The sequence below is a fragment of the Tyto alba genome, unplaced genomic scaffold (genome assembly GCF_018691265.1).
Source record: "Tyto alba isolate M040663 unplaced genomic scaffold, T.alba_DEE_v4.0 Super-Scaffold_11, whole genome shotgun sequence".
In the NCBI taxonomy this organism is placed as follows: domain Eukaryota; kingdom Metazoa; phylum Chordata; class Aves; order Strigiformes; family Tytonidae; genus Tyto; species Tyto alba.
The window spans coordinates 7,044,358-7,065,398 of record NW_024881273.1 but is presented as its reverse complement, the minus strand read 5'-3'; the positions used below and the strand labels follow the sequence as shown (position 1 = coordinate 7,065,398).

At 42.0% G+C, this 21,041-nt stretch overlaps 1 protein-coding gene across 2 annotated transcripts; it reads left to right on the top strand.

Moving 5' to 3' along the window:
• The first annotated feature begins 374 nt into the window (after positions 1-374).
• Positions 375-20,896, top strand: ODF2 (outer dense fiber of sperm tails 2). Of its 2 annotated transcripts, XM_033012116.2 has the most exons (22): positions 375-398; positions 2,964-3,048; positions 3,747-3,900; positions 4,943-4,991; positions 5,273-5,398; positions 6,023-6,193; positions 7,679-7,845; positions 8,318-8,447; positions 8,678-8,809; positions 9,651-9,725; positions 10,706-10,777; positions 11,363-11,479; positions 12,352-12,537; positions 13,380-13,489; positions 14,183-14,318; positions 15,004-15,114; positions 15,766-15,870; positions 16,425-16,583; positions 17,462-17,562; positions 18,095-18,257; positions 18,604-18,729; positions 19,502-20,896. In XM_033012116.2, the coding sequence occupies exons 3-22, from the start codon at positions 3,830-3,832 to the stop codon at positions 19,673-19,675; spliced, it is 2,481 nt and encodes an 826-aa protein (XP_032868007.1). In that variant the 5' UTR covers positions 375-398; positions 2,964-3,048; positions 3,747-3,829; the 3' UTR covers positions 19,676-20,896. The 2 variants fall into 2 exon arrangements, with proteins under 2 accessions (XP_032868007.1, XP_032868008.1); XM_033012117.2 differs by lacking the exon at positions 4,943-4,991.
• Positions 20,897-21,041: the final 145 nt, after the last annotated feature.

Here is a 21,041-nt window from a genome sequence, read left to right as displayed (position 1 = left end):
CCACCAGCTCCGGGCGCGACTTCTCCGCTCCGCCCGGTGTTACCCCCCCCACCCCCCCCGCCATCCCGGGGGTTCCCGGGGAGCGCGGCGCCGGGCCCGGCCGCTTCTCGTCACTATGGCGACGCGGGCGGTTGCGGGGGGCGGGACGTTGTGACGCAGCGGGGCCGGATCACGGGGGAAAAAGGTTTGAATCGCCCAATGGCGGAGCCGCGGGCGGCGGCGCGGGGGCGGCCCCGGAAGTGCGGCGGAGCCAACTGCCCCCGGTGCTGCCTCCCGCCGCCCCTCTCGCCCCGGCTGCGGGGTCCCCATGGCCCCGGCGGCACCTCCCGCCGCCCCCCCGCCGCCGACGAAGGCCTCTTGAGGCGGCAGCGGCTGCGGACCCCGCGCGGCCCTTCATGGTGAGGGGGGCTGGGGCCGCGGGGCCCTGTGAGGGGAGGGCGGGCGCGGGTCCCCTCGCCGTTTGGCCGCGGGCGGGTCGCAGCCCCCGGGGATAGCTCCTTCCGCGCCGGGTCGGTAGCGGGAAGCACCTCCTGCCTTGGGGTGGTCCTTCCCGCTGCGAGGGAAAGCGGGAGCTCTCAGGCGACTTGAAATAGATAACGGAAAACGGGCTGGGTGTCGGGGCAGGGGTGGGGACGGGCTGCTCGGGGCGTGGTGCCACCTCCGGGGGTTTTCCAGCCCCAGCCTTGGCTAAAACCCTGCTCTGACCTCAAAGCTGAGCCTGCTTTGAGCAGGAGTCTGAGCCCAGATTAGGTCCCTGCCAGCCTGAGGTAGCCACAAAGCTTTGCAAAGGCTCTGGACATGTCAGGAGAAGTTGCTTAAACTTCTGAAATAAACCTTGTTGCTAGGGCCAGCTGGGTGACAACATTTCTTTCACTTGTGGTGATCCAAAAGCTCCATAAGTTCTCAGTCAGTGCTGTAGCCCATGGGAACATTTGGGCCTGGGGGGAGTTTAACCCTTCCTTGGAAAAAAGAGGATTAAAACACCCATCAGTGTTTGGAGTTGTTTGTAGCAAGAAGCTGGAGAATCTTGTTCCTTCAGAAAACTGCCGCTTCCTGTTTCAGACTCTTAAGGGAAGCACTGCTATGTCTTCCCCTCTGTAATTCTCATAAACCTGACATTATATATAGGTGTGTTTTGTCTTAGACATGTACTGCTTGAAAACAGATTCAGTATTATTAGTTTTATTTAGAGTAGGTTATTACATGAACCTTGGCAAGCTGACAAATTAATCAGTGATCTGAATTCTAATCTAACAGAAGTATTGTACAAAATTCTGCTCTACCGCATTACAAGTAACACTTTCCTTGTAACACTTGTTCTTAAGTAGCAAATGATGAAAGAGTGTTACCCTAAGGTTAGCTAACCAAGCCTGATATCACAGAATCATTGAATGGTTTGGGTTGGAAGGGCCCTTAAAGACCATTAAGTTCTAACCCCCATCGTGGACAGGGCCCCCTTCCCCCAGCCCAGGGGGCTCCCAGCCCCGTCCAACCTGGCCTTGAACCCTTCCAGGGAGGGGGCAGCCACAGCTGCTCTGGGCACCCTGGGCCAGCGCCTCATCCCCCGCACAGGGAAGGATTTCTGCCTTAGATCTCATCTACATCTTCCCTCTGTCAGTTTAAAACCATTACTCCTTGTCCTACCCCCACCCCCTTTCCTGTCCCCCCTTTAAGCCCTGGGAGGCCACTCGAAGGTCTCTCCGGAGCCTTCTCTTCTCCAGGCTGAACCCCCCCAACTCTCTCAGCCCGGCCCCCCAGGGGAGCTGCTCCAGCCCCTCCAGCATCTTCGTGGCCTCCTCTGGCCCCGCTCGAGCATCTCTGTGTCCTTCTGCTGTTGGGGGCCCCTGAGCTGGCCCCAGCATTGCAGGGGGGTCTCCCCAGAGTGAAGCAGAGGGGGAGAATCCCCTCCCTGGCCCTGCTGCCCCCCCTGCTCTGGCTGCAGCCCAGGGCACGGGTGGCTTTCTGGGATGTGAGCGCACATTGCTGGCTCACAGGCAGTTTTCCATCCACCAACACCCCCAAGTCCCTCTCCACAGGGCTGATCTCAATCCACTCCTCACCCACCCTGTGTTTGTGCTTGGGATTGCCCTGACCCATGTGCAGGACCTTGCGCTTGTTGAACTTCATAAGGTTTACAGGGACCCACCTCTCCAGCCTGTCCAGGTCCCCCTGGATGGTATCCCTGCCCTCCAGCCTCCCACCACACCACACAGCTCGGTGCTGTCGGCAAACTTTTTGGGGGTGTGTTTGTGTATCACCACTCTAATAAGTGTACTTCATCAATAGACATTAGTCCTTTGGAGATCCTTCCTTCCTTGCTCTCATTTCTTCCAGTCCCCCAAGTATCACCAGAAAGAAGCTGCTCATGCTGTAGCTGACTCGCAGTTGTGTGTGTACCACAGGTCAGCCAACCAGTACACGTATATGCTGGGCAGGCAGTGTCCATGTTGGAACATGAGTCTGTGTGGTGCTGGGCTCAGCATGAGTGTTAATTTGGATGCATCTCTTCAGCCTGAAAAGCTGTATAAACCTACAACCTTAACATTTCTGTCAAGTTTTACAGAATTTGTTGATAATGGCAAAATTTAGGGAGGATGTGGGGCCTGGGTAGGGATGTGCAGATATCCTGGAACTGGTCAAACCTTGTTTCCTTATGAAACCAGTGTAAAATTACAGTTAGAATTTTAAGGTTTGAGTTACTCTGAGTAAGGCCATCATGTAATAGTACAAAACATCTTGTAGTGTTTAAACCAACTTTCATCATCAGTATGTAAGGAATTATAATCTCGGTCCTTCCCTCATCCCATGCTTGTCAGAGGAGGTCAGGATATACCAACTTTTGTTGTTTGGGTTCATACATTTGATGTGTTTGTGCCTGCATGTTGCCTTAAATTGTAAGGAAGAGGATGTTCAGAAATTGGTACCTTTTCCTATTAGTGGTCATTTTATTATTTCTGTATCAGGTGTCCCTCATCCATCAACAATGAAGTGACTTCAGTCTCTGCACAGAGCATAGTCTCCAGAAGAGCTAAAAGCTTTAGAATACCTGTAAGTAATTTTTGCCTAGGCTGATGAAAACCTTTCTGCCAGAATCAGATTAGTGCTGCTGGTGGATTTTTGTAAGATTTGCCAGTGCATTATACTAATACCTCAACTGAAGCATCAAGTTCAAAGGTGATGACTTTGCGTCTCTAGGCTTTTCTGTGTTGTATTAGATACTGGTTATGGTTGTGCTTTTTTCTGAAGACTAAAGAAATGCTGTGATCCAAAAGCTTTTAAGCATTTGTTTAACTTCCAAAGGACACTTAAGCACATATGAAAGAGTTTACAGGTTCAGGGTTCTAGGATGGAAGGATCTGGTGGTTTCCTGTTGATTTTTCTAAACTAAACTGTTATGCTAAACGTTATATTAAACATTCCTCCCTCCTTCAAATTTCTCTTCATACTCAGTGTTGGTTACTGGAAAACCTTGATTTGCTCACTTGCTCTAAGACTTTGAACTCCAATGACTCTTACAGACATCTGCCATCAATCCAACTGTATTTGGTCTTTAATAACCACATTAAAAGCAGAAAATACCAGAAACAGAGAAATTATTTGTATTAATCCCAGCTTTACAGCAAAATAATGTGCAATTCAAAATGGCAGATGCTACTGAAAGAAAGCTCAAACTTTAACCAAAGCTGGCCATTGCTGCTCTCTGGCACAGAAGGAAGTGTTGTTATTTCCAGTTTCCTCATTCACAGGTTTCCTTTCATTGTATTGCCCTTTCCCGTTTGTGGGAGAAGAGCCATGAAGAACCGTTCCTCATCTCCCCCTTTGCACGTCCATGTGGATGAAAACACCCCTGTCCATGTCCATATTAAAAAGGGTCAGAAAACCACACCTGCAAAATGCCAGGTAGGAGTGTGTAGCTGGGTGCTTGTAAGGGCTACAAAGAGGAAGGTGAACAGTCCTAGAAGCTTCACAAAATCTTCAACGTCTGGTTTACTGTTGTATTAGAACTGTAAGACTTGAATTCATATTCAATGGTGAATTTTTAGTAACATGTCTTCTGTGTTTAAGATGATTTAAATATAGAATATGTAGTTACTTTTCATGTTCAAGTGTGTGACTGTGAGGAGTATCGCTTCCAATGTGATGTGGTTTGGGGGTATTTTATTTTCTGGATTTGTTTCCTGATAATGTTTTTTCTTTGGTTTCATCCCTATTTTTTAGGAAATGTTTAGGGAAAGGTAATATCTAGGCATTTCAAATTCCATCTTGATTGTGTTAAAATAAATGTATTTAGAAAAAGTCCGGATTCAAACCATCTTCTGGCATTAAGCACCTCAGTCTGCTGAGCTATTCAGCAAAGAGTATCTCTTCATAACCTTACCCACAGTAGGTAGAAGGCCATAGTGAAGTGGAGTTTCTAGCTATCTCATATCCTCTTTTGTAGCTGGATGTTTATGTAAAGTTGTTCTCAAAAGGTGATGGAAGTTGCTAGCTTATTCTTCTTTGTGTGCAGACACCCTCTTCTAAGTCCTCTGTTAATTTTGTGTTTGTTGCTAGTGACAATTATCAAAATGGGGTAGGGCCTGACAGTGAAACCCATGACTCCTATTAATTAATTGCCCATAGGGAATATTTAGAGTATCTGATTTTTCTCTAAGTTTAGAATCATGCAAAAACACTTTAACTTTCCTTCAGTTAGAGCGCCTTGAGTTCAGTATAAATAAATGTGGATCGATTAGTTGACTGCAAAGCAGGGGAACCACTTCAGGGGCTTTTCGTAACCAATCACCCTGCACTGTTGTTTTTTCTCTGGTAGTGCTGTTGTCAAATTATATAGCTGCTCTTTTGTGAGATGAATATGGATTGGAGAAGGGATCTCCCAGGTTTGTTCTTTCTTCACATGAATGGGTTGTATTGTGGTATTTTTTTGTGTATCTCCATACAGAGGAGTCTTCCTTCCCTGCCACCCCAATCTCCCACCCCTGGCCTGCTGGGTAAGTCTCTCATCCCATCACAAGTGCAGGTACCCAGTGATATAACAGAGTTGCTACATGATAAACAAGAAGAATTTACCACATCAAGCCATACTGTCAACTGAATCCTTCTGGCTGGTGTTAGCCTCCTCCAATGGCTGCTGGCTCATCTGATCTGATGTATCATGTGAAACACCATATGATATTTTTCTATGAATGATGTTTCATTTGTTTTTTCAGCACTCAAATTTTTAAATGGTTCTTTAAAAGTCTGTGATTTATTTTATTTTCTCTTTCTTTAGCAAAAGCACAAACAGAAAATGAAAGGAGATACCATGAACGTGTGCCGAAATGTCCGGGTGAAAACTAAGGCCCCCTGGATGCCTCCAGGCAAAACATCTGTCTGGGAGTCCACCTGCAAATGGGAGGTATGGCTGAATTTGCTCTTTAAAACAAACCTTCAGGTTTATCTGAGGTTGAAGAGAACAATTGTGTAGTGAGGGAGCTGGGCTGATCTGAAATAAGGCTATTGTCACCTGCTGTGTATTTTAAGTGTTTTCTATAAATCTTCTTCACTTTTTAATATAGAAAAATTGGAAATTAGTTAGCAGCCTATGGCCATAGGATGCCTTTCTGCCTCAAGAGGCCAGACAAATTTATTTGTTTATTGTAGTTTTACTAGTCCCCTTCAAGATCTCATGTGGAGGCACAGCGAGGGGCTGCTGTTCTTAGTCTCTTCCAAAGAGTGGAGCATTTGTGTAGTGTTGTGTAATATTTTCTTTCTCATCGGTTGGTAGTTTTGCCTTTTGTATTCCTGGCTCTTCCTAGATGAGAATTTGAACTTTTTTTATTTTTTCTTCTTTTTCTGTTCTAGTCTTTCTGCATTCTTGACTTTTCTCTGATGGAAATGAAAGAGGGGTTTACAAACTTTTTTTCCTTACTAGCCTTATTACAGTGATGCAACTGCTCCCTGTTTTTAGCAGGGTTCAGGCTAGAACACTGTTTATAACTTTGTACTAAAAAAATGATGCTCTCTATTGCTTTTCTACCAGGGACCAACTCACCGCCTAGAAATTACACCTCCAGATTCAGAAAGAATGCTGTCAGCATTACGCCTGAGTGACCTCTCTACAGACGAGGAGGATGCTATTTACTGCAAAATGAATGAATATGAAAAGAAGATAGATAGCCTGATGAATGTGGTGGGAACGCTGAAGAATGAGGTGAGAAGACAGTATAAAGACCTGCTGACCTGGGCATTGTAGGGGATCATTTGGCAAGAGGAGGCTGGAGTCAAGTCTTGGTGCAATGGAAGACTACTCAGGCTGTTGGTAGCTTGCTTAAAAAAAAAAATCAATCTGAATTGTTTAGAAGAGCTGAACTATGGTAGTGAGAAATTTACTAAGCCCTACTATGAAACATTTTAAAACGTTATCCATTTAATAAGGTATTGCTGTGCTTCAGTTTCCAAAGAATCTCTCTTCTGCCCGAACCCAAAATCTGAAAAATGATCTTTCCAGAAGGTGAAATATTTAGTATGTTGATGTTTTATTGTCAAAGAACCCACTTACTCAACCAGATTGTACCTTCTGATTGTGTTTCAAAATACGCAACCCAGTGATGATGTGTTTTTCAGATAGATAGCCTCTATGTTCTTGACACCACTTAAAAAATGGGTAGGAAATGTTTCCAGATTTCATAAGATGCATTATGGTGGAGGCAAACTGGATTTTTGACTTTAACACTGAGGGTATCAAATCTTGTATTCTTATTATTTTACTCAAAACTACATGAAGTTCAAATCAGTGAACAAGAATGGGATTTGAGTCAAATAGAATCTTATATTAAGCATTTTCCATTTTATATATGCTACAAAATTTAATGGAATTACTTGTATGATTGTAAAACAAAAAATCCATTTTGATACTTTGAATAAGTTAATTTAATATGTTTGGTGGTGTCATTTAGATAAATCCATGGTGTACGATCACATTAATTTTGTTAGCTTTGATTCTGTGCAAGCCAGGGAATCTCCAGTCATTTTTTTGCTGCAAAAAAAGAAAGAAGTCTGGTACGGTAGTTCAATCCCCTTCTATGTTTTCTCTTCTTTCACATCTTCACCTGTTTATAGTGCTCTTAACTGCCAAATGGGATGCATGTGTCATTTGTGAGGAATAGTAGTCAACTTCTGAGCCCCTTCAGCTCTTGAGTAGTCTGTACACAACTCCAATCACACTACCAGCAGTGACACTGAGCTGCCCCAGAACCTCCTGAGTAATCCAAAATGGGTAGATGGAAACAAAATGCCAGGGGCTTTTTAGGTTGATTTCACCCAGTTCCCTGGATCTCACAAAGCAATAGCGGAGCAATGGGAGCCATTCCCAGCGTGTGAACTCCTACCAGAGCTCCTTTCCTGCTATGTTTGAGGTCTGACACATGTCTCATGCTGATGACAATTTCTGGACTTGGAGCCAGGACAACTGTGTCTCCCTGTGTTTGTGGGACAGAAGGTACTTCCAGGCAATAAGTGAATTATGCCCTCTGTGCACAGGAACAAGCTGGAAGTATCTAGGGAAAAAAAAAAAAGGCATGGTCATTTGTTGTTTGGTGCAGCTGAATAGCTGGTTCACTGGTTTGAAATGTGGATTCCGTGTATCACTTTAAAAGCACCCAGTTTGTCTTAAGTTATATTTAAATATTTTCATCAGGCCAAGCTGCAGAAAAAGGAGGAACAGCAGCAAATGACAAAGCGTCTCCTTGAGGAGCAGAAAGAAGAACTGAATGAGGTCACACAAGAGCTGGTAGAAACAGAACATGAGAATACACTGCTCAGGCGCAATATTGAGCGCATAAAGGAAGAGAAAGATCTAACTGTGTAAGAAAGCTCCTGTTCTCCATTGTTACTGCAAGTAGTGATACTTACAGAGCACCTACCGCCTTTATTGCTGACATTATTTGAGGTTGTAGTTTGTACCCTGGGTTGCAGTGCTGCTGAAGAAATTATGTTCTTGGTTTTTTTCTCACCTTTTAGAAGGGGGACCTCATATGGCAATAGCGGCAGAGAAGGGCTCTAGCATGATTATTGGAATGGCAAAAAACTACTCTGAGAAGAACTTGAGAGTGGTTGACTTGTGTGGCCTACTGGAGGGTCATCCTAGCTCTGCAGTTCATATCTTGAAGGTTAAAAAATGCTGTTTGAATTGGGATGATGTTGGTAGAAAAACAAATAAACAAACATAGTTGCTGAAAATTAGAGGAGAATTTTTGTGAGTTTTAACCCAATCAACTGTATATCAGTACAGCCGTCAAAGCTTCTTGTTTCTCTGATGACTGAATTCTCATTACAGGCTACAGAAAAAGTACTTGCAGCATGAGAAAGAGTGTTTGATGTCCAAGCTGAGTGAAGCAGAAAGGGATGGAGCAGCAGCAGCCAGGCAGATCCATGCCCTGAAAAATACAATTGGGAGACTCAACATTGTAGGTGTTGTCCTCTTTTGTTCTTCCCTTTACTACATTGTCCTGTTATATGGCTGTCTCAAAAATGTAATGTTACGGTTGCTGATCCAGAAGAATGTAAGGAAAAGTGGAGGATTTTAACATGATTATGGTGTTTGCTGGTTTTGTTTGGAAGTGGGGTATTTGCTTGTATCAGCTTCATACATTAATTCCATGTGAAAATTATTTATTTAAATTTTTTGGTCCTCTAGGAGAAACACATGAGCAGCTCAGACATTAACACACTGACAAGACAAAAAGAGCTTCTCCTCCAGAAACTGAGCACCTTCGAAGAAACCAACCGGACACTGCGAGAACTTCTGAGAGAGCAGCACAACCGTGAGGTGAGCAGTGAGTGCTGTGTGTTTGAACTTGGATGATTGCAGGAGGCTATGTTGTCCTGTGGACTGAAATGGAGTTTGAGCGCTTTTAACTCCCCTTTTTTTTTTTTTCCCCCCCCAACCCTATGACCCTGTGTCATAAAGGACGGATTGTTGTTTTTTTATCTCTGCCTACCTCACTGAGTGAGACTGACTTTTCTGCTGTGAGGGTATTAGGGCATCTAAGTCTTTGTATTAAAAGGTATAGGCACTACTGTGTTGCCAACTCTCTCATGTGGATACAGCTGTATCTGCTGCTTATGCTGGTCTGAAATGTTGCTGCTACAGTTGCATTGGCTGAAGTCTGAGAACTAGATGTGGCCTTAGCTAATGGGAGCCTAAAGATGCTCAGAAGTTTGTTTTTGTAGGCTGTATGAGCAATAACAGAGAAATGGTAAACGGTTCCGTACTGCTTGTAAGAGCAATACAGAAATTAAATTGCTATTCCTCCTGTAGTTTATATTCCATTTGAGAAAAGCAGGCCGATGGTAACAGTTCTTTCAGCCACCAGTGAAATTGGATAAAAGGACTAAGTTCTTCCACACGACTTTCCCTGAGTAGCGGGAGAGTTTGGAAAGATCTTAAATTGCCCTCATGCTTTTTATTATAATCTTTGAGAAGTGGAAAAGCTTTCTGAAATGGGTGATGATATGTGAAATATTTAGCAAATTTGATGCTTTCGGGTATCTTCTGAGAATTGCTGCTCCAACTGTAAGGAAATGGTTGATTTCTCCAGTTCCATTTAAAGAATCTGTATAAAACTGACTTTTTAGTTAACAATTTTTCTCACATATTTCTCTTGTAGAAGGATGCTCAGAAGATACTGGAGCGGCAAGGAGCACTGCTGAAAAGACTGGCTGACTCAGATGCAGAGAAAATGGTAAGCAAGCCATAATCTCTCTTTTCCTTTTTTTTTTTTTTTTTTTTTAATGATAAAGCAGAGAGATCTAAAATGACAAGCTCTTCTTTGTCTCGTATTCAACCATTCACTGAGTCTTACACTAGTGCCTTCTAGACCAATAAAAAATATTTTGGCTTTTGTGGTAATCAGAGCCACTACATTGCTCCTCTGGTTAACAACCTACATTTCAAAGTGGATAGATTTCTTAGCCCTTTGAAATATGGGGACTTAGAATGAGGATAGCACAACTGAGACCTATATATAAGAGCACCATTAGGATTTATAGTATTCAGCTATAAAGGAGAACCTATGATGTTTAAGCACAAATGATTCTGCTTAACTTTTTTGATGGTACTGAATGTACAAAGCAAGAATTGTACTACATATTTATTTAAAAAGAAAACTCTAAGTGTGGGAGAGAAAAAAATACCTACTGCCAAAATACTCCTGACTGTCAGGATAGAATTCTTCAGTTTGGAAATCACCTGATTGTTTCTGTATGTTTATCATGTTATACTTAGAGATAGAAAAGCACAAAGACAGTAAGCTTTGTGTATCTGCCTCTGTCACTGAATGAGTGAGTGACGTGGTGCCAGTTTTTGTTAATTTCCTTATCTGTAAACTGAGAAAAGAGTCCTTACGTTGCCAGAAGTTATAAAACTTGCTGTGAGACATAGGCAATGCCCATTTTTGTCTATGGAGTATATAGTCCTGCCAGATCCTCGTTATTGATTGTGTATCCTATGCCCTGTTACACAAATGCATGTGTATCCCTTTTGCTTTCTGCTTGAGGAGAATGCAGCCTGTTTTTCTGGGCTGAGGATGCTGTTGCTGTGGAAACCGGGCAGAGTGCTGTGGATCAGAGGGTCTTGGGAGGGAGGCAGTTACACCTCTTTCCCTCCACCTGCACACCTAAATGTGTTTGTTACTTAACATTTGAGTGGTGTCTGTTTTCCCAGCAACTTCAGATGAGGCTTCAGGAGAAAGAAGAAGAAGTGGACAATCTTACTATTCAGATACAGGCAGAAAAGGTAGTTTACTTTTTCTTTTTTCCTCTCCCTGCTCCAATTCCAGTTCTGTAGAACCACAGGTAGTCCAAAATATGGGTTTGCACTTGAAGACGATTACTTTTTAAGGGTTCACATGACTGGCTTGCTTATAGAAAGCAGACAGTTACTTATTCCCACACAGTTGTACATTCCATATTCTGCCAATAAAACCTGTTACAAAGATGAATAGGTGGTATTCTCTTTACTTGGGCTTATCACTGAGTTGCCTTTCTGTTTAAGGTCATGTTGGTTCCTGATATCAAATTCCAATCTGTTCCTCTGTTTAGGAAGTGAAAAAGGAATGTAGCAGAAGAGATTGGATATGAAGGATGTTTTGCCCTAAAACAAATCTTTCAGGCCAGTCATTCACATCTGATGCAAAATAAAGGGCTACTCATTTTTTGCCCATTTTGTTAGAGTAGAGGAGATGTGAGGGTCCATCTGAGGCAAGTGGAGGTGGCTGGACATCATTCAGTGAAGAAATCTGACACTGTTACATATTATAAAGTGTTCTTTCTATTAGCTTGTTGAGGAAAAAAGTATGTGTCCTGTTTGCTTCTTATTTAGGACCAAGCAAAGACAGCATGCGAACTCTCCAAATCTATGGAGAGTGTGAGAGGCCATTTGCAAGCGCAATTGCGAAACAAAGAAGCTGAGAACAACCGTCTGACTATACAGATACGGGTATGTTTTCAGTGGTCCCTGGGGATTGTCTTTTCATTTACACTGATGAACTGAATTGATTGACCAGGGAAGTAGCACTCACCAACTATTCTTCTACTGTGTCTGGTAGCCTGAAAAATTGACTGGTGATGTTTGTGGCACTAACACACCCCATACTTTTCAAATGAAGTAAGAAAAGAAAAGGCTTTTCGCTTTTGATGCATGCAGCAAAATCATAGCCTTAAGGTCTATGTGCATTTATTAAATTTTTTTTCTAAGTTAATTACTACATAGTTATTTAAATAATGGTTTTGGTTTAGTCAAGCATCATGACAGATCATAAACTATTTAATTTGCTTTCTGGGAAAAATGCTGTGCCATGAGTTCCTGTGTTTGATCATATTCATGCATGCTTTCCACAGTATTAATGAGGAGGAAAAAGTTCCCCTGGTTTATCGTGTTCAAAGGCTTATATTTAACATAGCTATTGATGTTGTAATGAATGTATGTATGTTAATGATTTAGAAGAGCTTTAATTCTGTTAAGCTTTATAGCTGCATAAAGCAACATTATTGTATATGAGCATTTCAAGTAATAAAGTGAATGTTCTTGGGTAGATCAAAAGACTGGTAGACCAGTATTTGTCTTAGGAGAGGAAATCAGTATGTTAGAGAGCAGTTTATGAAAGAAGAAAGGAAGATGTCATGCTGACATGTCTGTCAGCATTAGGATAGGATCGTGTAGGTGAAACATGATTGCAAGTACCTCCAAGGCTGGAGGTTGGGGGTTTATGCCCAGCTCTCTCCACTGTTTCTAGGAAATTAGTTGCTGCTTTGGGTGTGCATGTATAAGGACATTATTCCATGTTGTGTGTTTTCTTCCCCCTGCTGCAGAATCTGGAGCGCAGTGAAGCTCAGCATAAGGCAGAGGTGGAACATATCATGGAACAACTGAAAGAACTAAGGCAGAAGGCGGACCGTGATAAAGAGGCCCTGAAGAAAGCCATCCGTGCACAAAAAGAGCGGGCAGAGCGGAGTGAAGAGTATGCAGAGCAATTGGCTGTCCAGCTAGCAGAAAAGGTACCTAATAATACAGGAGGAGAGACCTCATTTCAGATCATGCATCTAAATCTTTAACTTCTGGTAGCAGCTCTGGGGACAGTCTCTGCTTTAAATTAATGAAAATTATTTCTGTCTTATGCCTTGGCCCATTTAAGCTAAGTTTAGAACAATCCTAGTTTTCTCAGCTGTTACTGTATTTGCTGCATGTCCTTAACTTAGGACATGCAATAACTTAGATCATACTGATCTAGCAGTTCTGATTTTTCGCCTGGTTCTTTAGAACCATCTGAGAGTTGACAAAAGCCGATGAAGTAAAGCCCTGTGGTCTTGATTGAAAATTCGGAATGATGTTGGTTGCTAATAGAGAAACTAGTCAGAGCAGAAAAGTACAAAGACTAAGAGATGTACTGGAATTTCCTGTTGAAAAATGACTGAAGGATATCAAGAAAAAGTAGAAAAGTTAAGACTAAAACAAATAAGAAGGGAACATGGATTTCTCACTACTTCATTGTTTTTTTCTTTGTTTTTGTTAGCATTCCAGGGACCTGAGCCACTTGTAGAATCTTAGGTATGCTTTGTATTTATGGTAGTTCATCTGCCCTCAAAGAGGATTCTTCTTTTGCTGCTGTTATGTCTGTTGGCTGACAGTAGTGTTGGAGAACACCCCTCTGAAAGATCAGGAAGAATAAAAATACTTGTATTTTAAAAAATATTTTAAATATTTTAAAAGTATTAGTGAAATCTCTGCACATACCATGCTTACCCATATCAGCATCTCTGCATATTGTCTGCACATCCCATGTCCAGTGACATTTTTGTCATCCTTGCTCTTTTCCTCATGTATTTCTTTTGTTTGATAGGACAGTTATGTTGCTGAGGCACTGTCTACTCTGGAGTCCTGGAGGAGTCGCTACAACAAAGTAGTAAAGGACAAGAGTGACCTTGAACTGGAAATTGTTACGCTGAACAGGTTAAAATAAAATTAGTGTGGAGAAACAAGCATGAATGGGGATGAGTTCTAAGTTCAAGGATAATTTAATTGAATTATTTCATTAAATTGAATAATTTAATTGGATTGCCTGTAAATATCCAAGCAAAACCAGCACTGCCTAATGGCTAAAGCAGTTTGGAGAGACAGAGAGATGTGACTTCTGCTGCTGACTTGCCACAGCAAAAGCAGGCTTTTTAAGGATTTGCTGACCCTTAAAACTCTCTGTTCCTTTGCCATTTTGTATAGCTTTGAAAGAATTAAGGTTATCTTTCTTTTGAAATCTGTTTGAGATGCTTGAATGGAAGGGATTAGAACAGGTAGGTAGTATAGTTTGTCCCAATTTATTGTGAAGGTAAATAAATGTGTTGGTATCACTGCAGTACAATTGTTGCTGCAGGAAGAAATAGTTGGGTACGAGACAAGAGAAGTACCTCTTTATTCTGTGTGTCTTGGAGGCAACGCATCTGAGCTCCAGGGGGACAGCTCAAGTTCATTTTCAGCAGTCTAAGAAAATTGAGGTAGTAGAGCAGTGTAACAGATAGGTGTGCATACATGACTGGAGGAGGAAGATTAAAGGTTAGGGAAAAGCCATATTTCTGAAGCTAATTTTCAAGGGTTAAGAGTCTTATTCTTTCTTGTCACTTAAGGATTTGTTTTCTTTCTGACTGGCAGCCGTGTTGCAGACTTGCTGGAACAGCAGACAACCCTGGAGGACAAGATGCGGGAAGACAGAGATGCTTTGGTGGATAAATTGCATGAACAGACTACAGAGACCACTTCTTTCAAAATGGAGAATGAAAGGCTAAAGGTCGGTTTTTCTAGGAGTCTGAAGCTGAAATGCTAGGGGGAAAATGGAGAAATTATAACAAGCTGCTTGGCCTCTGAGGACAGTTGATTTGCACCCATTGCTGCCATTTAGTTTCAAAACAGTTTTACCATAATGTGAGTATGATAGGGCAGGTAGGCAGGGAAGAGATATAAAGAAAGAAAGTGTACATTCTGGCCAGACTGGGTTTCTTCCCATTTTGGCTGGGAGTATCTCCGGTCCAAGCACTGTTTCTTCCAGCTGGGATCTTACATCTTGTCCTTACATCTTTATGCTGCTAGCCAGAGAACAAACAACTGTAGCTCATGCAGAGAGAATGATAATCTCCAGAATAAAAAAAAAATGGCTAGCATATTTCTCCTGTCATCTTTTACCACTGGTGATCTTGTAGGTGACCTACATAATTTTCTTCTTGGAAAGCTAGGCATTGATTCAAATAAGTAGTGGCCCTAATCCAAGTAGCACAGCTCATTCAGGCAAATGGAAAGACTGCATATCCATCCCAAACTGCTGTGCTCTGCTGGTATAAATCTGGCAATCTACTGAAGTCTGGAAAATTTTACCAATTTACACTGACAAAAGTGTTTTTTCTTAGTCTAGACAACGTTAGGCAGTTAGCATGGTAGTTATTTCCAAGTGCTCAATGGAAGATGTTTTCTGTTTTCAGGCTAGCGTGGTCCCAATGGAGGAAAAGCTGAACCAAACGCAGATGGAAGTGCAGCAGCTCAGGATCTCTGTCAGGAACTATGAAGGGTTGATTGAAACCTACAAGTCACAGGTAGGCATTTTATCAAAACCTTCAGCCCTGGCACAAACATGTTTTCTCCCTTCAATCTTGTGGCTTGTTCTGTAATGCTGTAATCCTGTGTTTCCTCTTTGAGTATGTTGCAATTCCATGTGGTTTTGGTTCTTTTGTCTCTATTATCCTGACTTTTTCTCAAATGGCAGCATCCAGACTGCCATGTTCTGTATGCCGAAGTGTGGAAGACTTGTCTTTCTCACTGTGTGCTGGTAACTTGATCATTAGGAAGAGCTGACTCCTACAGCAGAGATCTTGATTAATGGAAAAGACTGGTTTTAATTATTTCACTTTTCCCTGCTACTTTTCAACAATAAAGGAAAACAGTGATATGCTTTCTTCTGCCTTTTAGTGTGGCAGGTACTGTTCCATGGATGCCTTTTGGGGGGGATTTTAGATATTGTGGTAGTAGGAAGATAAAGCAAGAGGGGAGAACATTTGGTGGGAAAACCAAATGATCCAGGTGGCAGAAGCAGAAAGTGAACTTCCAAATGCAGTTCTGGGGTGGTGGTTAGTGTGGCAAGAAACCTGTTGCTGATCCTTGAGCAATTTTAATTACCCCAAAGCACTGCACGTTTGTTGAAAACTATATATAACAGATAGAGTATGTGGTTTTTTTCATATGTCTAGGTGTTGAAGACCCGAATGGAAGCAGATGATGTGGCAGCAAAACTGGAGAGGTGTGATAAAGAGAACAAGGCACTAAAGGATGAAATGAACAAGGAGATTGAACTGGTAACTATTCTTCTAAAGACCAATATGTTGTAGAAATTAATGGATCTTAATATTCTGAATGTAGTGAAAAATGGCTGTGAACAGGAAATAAAGTTTGCCTTTTCCAGTAGTTTTTCTCAGGACTTGTTCATTCTGCAAAATTTATCAAACATCTAGCAGCTTCTTTTTTACTATAAGGCATTCTTCAGAGGTGTTTAAATTGCTTACTGTGTCCTTTGCTGCAGAAATAGTGGTTTAGAACAGTGGAATATGCAGGTTGCACCGTTGTCTGATGTGGAACAGGTGTCCTCAAAAAAGAGCTTGTACTTTTAGTACAATTGAAGCCCGTGATCCAAAATACTCATTCTCACTCTGTCCATAGGGAATACCAAATCCTAACATAGAGGCTTTTGAAGTAAGAGAAGTCTTCAGGCTTTGAATTCCAACACTGGCCAAATATCCACACAGTGCCATCATGGTTGCAGACTAACAAAGCTTCGTTGAAGTTGAGAATTTTTTTAGTCTTCACCTTATGAACATTTGAAAGGTCCTTATGTTCTCTTCTTTGACTGTAGGCGCGTAAGCAGTTCCAGAGCCAGCTTGCTGAACTGGAAAAGCTGCCCGAGATCCTAAAGATCACAGAGACACAACTAGCAGAATGTCAGGACCAGCTTCAGAGTTATGAGAAGAAGAACGTGGACCTGTCTGTCATAATTGCAGATCTTCGTCAGAGGGTAAGGGACTGGCAGAAAGTACCTTCATCACTGCAGTCTGCAAGTCTTGAGACCAAGATGAATTTCTAATCACAGGAAGGTTCAAACTTCGTCTCTGTTCTCACCTCTTTTTGAAAAGATTAAACGTGCACTGCAAAATAAAGGTGTGTGCCATGTCTTTGTGCAAGAAGTTAGCGGCGTAGCTGGTAGCATTCCTTACTGTTTGAATGGTTTCTCATCCCTTGATGCAGAACCTTACTGGGACTTGAACAGCAGCAGTGACAACACTTGCTAATGCCAACACTTGCTCCTCATACTTCCACCATCTCATCAGCTTTCCCTCCTGTGGTTTTCTGCTGAAAGTGCTGTCCCAACCTTGTTTTCTCACCCTGATTTCAGGTTGTTTTCCCTGTCCCTGTTTTTTGTGTCCAGGAGGACTGTGTAGGTATTGCAGGAGAATTACAGACAAACATGACTTCTACAACCATGCCTCAAGCAAATGATCTCACAGTCTGACTGCTTTACTTTGATTGATGTGGAATTATAAATCTTCCTGGTATTTTGGGCTCTAATGCCTTTGTGGGCTGCTGTTGTGTATATGGCTGGTTTTAATGTGTGTGCTTTGCTGTGCTTACAAGTGGCTGCTCTGCATGCAAGCATTTATGGACCTGACTTTTCATTTACAGTACAGAAGAATTTTCTCATACCTTTCCAAACTGGACGCACCACCAAAATGGATGTTTAGTGCTTTGCTTTTCTATCCACTGTTCTTTTTCTGGGACTTTCTGGAAATCATTAATTGAGCATGTTTCCTTCTGGAGAGCTGCATACATTTTAGGTGGTTAGTTGTGTGTGTATAGTGACTACTCTGTAAAGTAATTGCTTACTGTAACTTTTAGATTGAGCTCCAGGGTGACAAAATGGAGATGACAAGAGAGAGATATCAATCTGCCCAGGAGGAGAAAAAGCAGCTCACCTTGAAGGTGGAGGAGCTAGAAAGGTTAGAAATATTAGGCTTTCTTGCTCTCTTAACCTTCCATTTCCATCCTCTTCCCATTGTTTTTTCAGGGGATTGAAATAGCTTCAGTCTTGTTCCAGTCCCCCACATGTCCAGGATTCTGTGCATTTGCTTATCCCACAAGGATCTATAACCAGTAGCTGTCCACTGGAGAGAGTTAGTTGTTTTTGCAGCACCTTTTATGAATGTTGTTAGAAAGGGTGATGACATACACAGCAGATAAAACAGCTCTTTGTCCAATCTAGCCTGACAGTTTTGAGGTTACTGAGTATTACAGTGTTTATAAATTCCTTTTAGTGACGATGTCTGGGAAAATGCAGGTATGTGAATACTCTGTAAGTCCTTCAATCTTTGAAATATTGATTTGAGAAATGGAGGTGTGTTTCTTGGGGCTTTCACCTTTCAAGGGAGAATAGAATGTATTCCCAAACTAGTCAGGACCTGACAAAAAGGCAGACTGAAACACACTCCATTTAAAATGAATAGGTTTCCTTCCCTTATTGTCTTAACCTAGAAAACTAGAGACAACAAGTGCGCAGAACATAGAATTCCTTCAGGTCATAGCAAAACGTGAGGAGTCGATCCACCAGTGTCAGCTGCGGTTAGAGGAGAAGACCCGTGAATGTAGCTCCTTGGCACGTCAGCTGGAGATGGCCATTGAGGATGCCAAAAGACAAGTAAGTAATTCCTTGTGTTTGTGAATTCTTCTAAAACTACGCAGACTGTAAAAGGGGAGCAGCAAGATTGCTGGAAATAACTCCTCATGATCATTAAAATCATCACGTTTAGTGAAATACGAATAGTAAAATGTGGTGGTACTGTTTGTCAGCTCTTAAAGCATTGAAACACTGAACCCCACACTCCAGCTTGAACAAAAGAGAAGAAAGCACAAGACTAAGCTGCTTCTTATTTATGAGAATGTGTCCAATTAGACTTTATAGGGCTTTTATGGGCAATAGAGTGGGGAAAAATTATTCTTCCTTAGACCACCCTTTCACCAAGTTGTTCTGTCGTTACATGTAGGTGGAACAAACTCGAGAACGAGCAACCTCTAGAGAGAAGGCAGCCCAGTCCAAGATCTTGGATTTGGAGACCCAGCTGAGTAGGAATAAAACAGAGCTGAACCAATTGCGTCGGAGCAAAGATGATGTGAGTGACTTGCAAGGGATACTCTTGCTGTGCTTGTGCTGTCCTGGCAGTAGTTGCAGTCCATAAACCAAGGTCCTATGGACATGCTGCAAAAATTGTGCACAGCTGTGTCTGAATGTGATGTGCTGTTATATATGTCCAAGACAGATGTGTGATATGACATTTCTATTGTATCACTGATTCAGGAGCGTGGACTCTCATTTGCTTATTACTTATAGCAACGATCTGAATGAACGTGCTCTAAACATATGTGTGTTTAAGGAAAGAATCAGACCTTTCTTAAGTTCAAATGAGATTTGCACCAGATATCATGGACAGATTTTGACTTCATTTACTGTGCTTGGTTATCTGAGAGAGAATGCAGTTTCTGTTCTAGAGGAAAGGATTTCTTCTGGAAGAAAGGGGAATCTTTCATAATGTCCTATTTACCCTGCTTGTTTACTTGAATTTTACTTGGAATTGGGTTGGCACATGGATGAAGTCAAGTTGCTTTTCAGAAAAGACTGTGTTTAATTCCCCATAACTATAGCTAATCAGTTTTAAAAGCCCTACTGATTAGCTGCGTTGTCTCCTGTTTTTATCAGTGGGTTGCTGAATGGAGTTGGAAATGAGCAGAACAAATTATAAATATCATAGCACCATCTATGGTAATGTCATCTACTGCTGTGCTAATTCTTGCTGTCCTCAGTAGTTTTGGAGAACAGCTTAAGTTTAATGTGAAAAGGATGAGTGTTGCTGTCTTTCAGCCTGTGTTTTGTGCTTCTTTACGTAGGCAGAGCGCCGGTATGAAAGTCGCCTACAGGATTTAAAGGATCGGTTAGAGCAGTCGGAGAGCACCAACCGCAGCATGCAAAACTATGTTCAGTTCCTCAAGTCTTCCTATGCCAACGTTTTTGGAGAAAGTGCCTTGCTGGGCTCCCCCAGCCGTTCTCGTTCTTCTCCATGAGGACAGTGCTGTCCTTACACCTCTGCTTTTAAGCACAAAAGGAGACCTATTTCAAAGCCATATGTTATTTAGAAAATAGGTTGGCATTTCAGGGTCATTGACAGGAGATGTTTTCCTCTTTTCCTTTCAGCATGAGATGATAAAATGATGGTGGCTTATGTCCTAAGTGTAGGGTATCAGCAATACAGGTTTGGTGTTGGAGGTTGGCATTACACCATAAACTGTGCCCCAAAACCATATGGATTTGCATATGATGGAAAAGGTCCTTTTCATCCTCCAACATCCTAATGTTTTCAGCTCTTAAAACCTGTCAGTAGTTTGTTGAGCATGTTAATGTTTATAAGAGCTCTTTTCCTTTTCATGCTTCCTTTTTCATTCTGTTTCTGTGTTGGGGAGATCATGTGCGGGTTTTTGTTTGTGTTTTTTTTTTCATATCTTTTTAAAACTATTAAACATTGTATTAATACATTTGATGTTAGGATGGTGGGAGAGGGTCCACCCACCAGAAGTGTGAAGCTGAAAATAATTTAAGTGCCTGGGCTCCACACCTACAAGATATCGCCTAAAAAACCACAGTGTTCGTAAACAGTTTTATACCAGAAATCATGATTTTGTGTTTTGGTTTTTTTTGGTTTTTTTTTTTTTAACTTGATTCTTGTATATTCCCTGATCCTCACTTTTTTTTTTCTGAGTGTGATGCTAATGTTGCTTTACTCTTCTCACCATGATTTCCTAATCCTGAATATCTCCAGGACTGAGCCAAAACCACCTGAAATCAAAGGAAAGATTGTGGTTTAACCTCAGTGGCACTTCAGTTAGAGTCTATGTGAATGCCACGTGCATTCAGGGTGTGCATGAAATACTGACTTGATCTTAAGCCAGTTAAAGAGCAGCTATGGTTACTCAACTTCTTCCTCAGACTAGCCTGCACCTTCTCCTGGAAAATCAGGTTTTCAAAGCGTTGAGTCCCTAAAACTCATGTGGTCTCTAGTGCCCTATTCCTTCCAGTAAATGGTTCTTAGGGGGGCAAAAATAAACATTGTTTTTATTTTTATCTCTTTTGTATCTTATTTATGTGCGAAGTGGTCACTGGGCAGTATTTGTCATAAATGTTTTCTAATTTAATCATTTTTTGAGAGTTTTGTAATTGTGTGTGTGTAACACTGTAAAAATCCTACAGGTGCTATGGTAAAACAAACAATAAACTACATTTTAATTGGTTATGGTGGGGAATTCCTCTTCATCGTGCTGTATCTAGGGTTTTCTGGCCCTTACTTTGGAAAAACAAACCCATGTCAGGGGTGTTGGTGCAAGGAACTATGCTCCATGGCTGGTGGCCTCTCCCCGCCCCTGCAACCCCGGGCAA

Coding starts and splice junctions, on each gene's coding strand:
- ODF2 (XM_033012116.2), top strand. CDS start 3,830: ATGTGGATGAAAACACCCCTGTCCATGTCCATATTAAAAAGGGTCAGA. Junction 11,480..12,351: donor GTCTGACTATACAGATACGG/GTATGTTTTCAG, acceptor CCCCTGCTGCAG/AATCTGGAGCGCAGTGAAGC. Junction 17,563..18,094: donor AAGGTGGAGGAGCTAGAAAG/GTTAGAAATATT, acceptor GTCTTAACCTAG/AAAACTAGAGACAACAAGTG.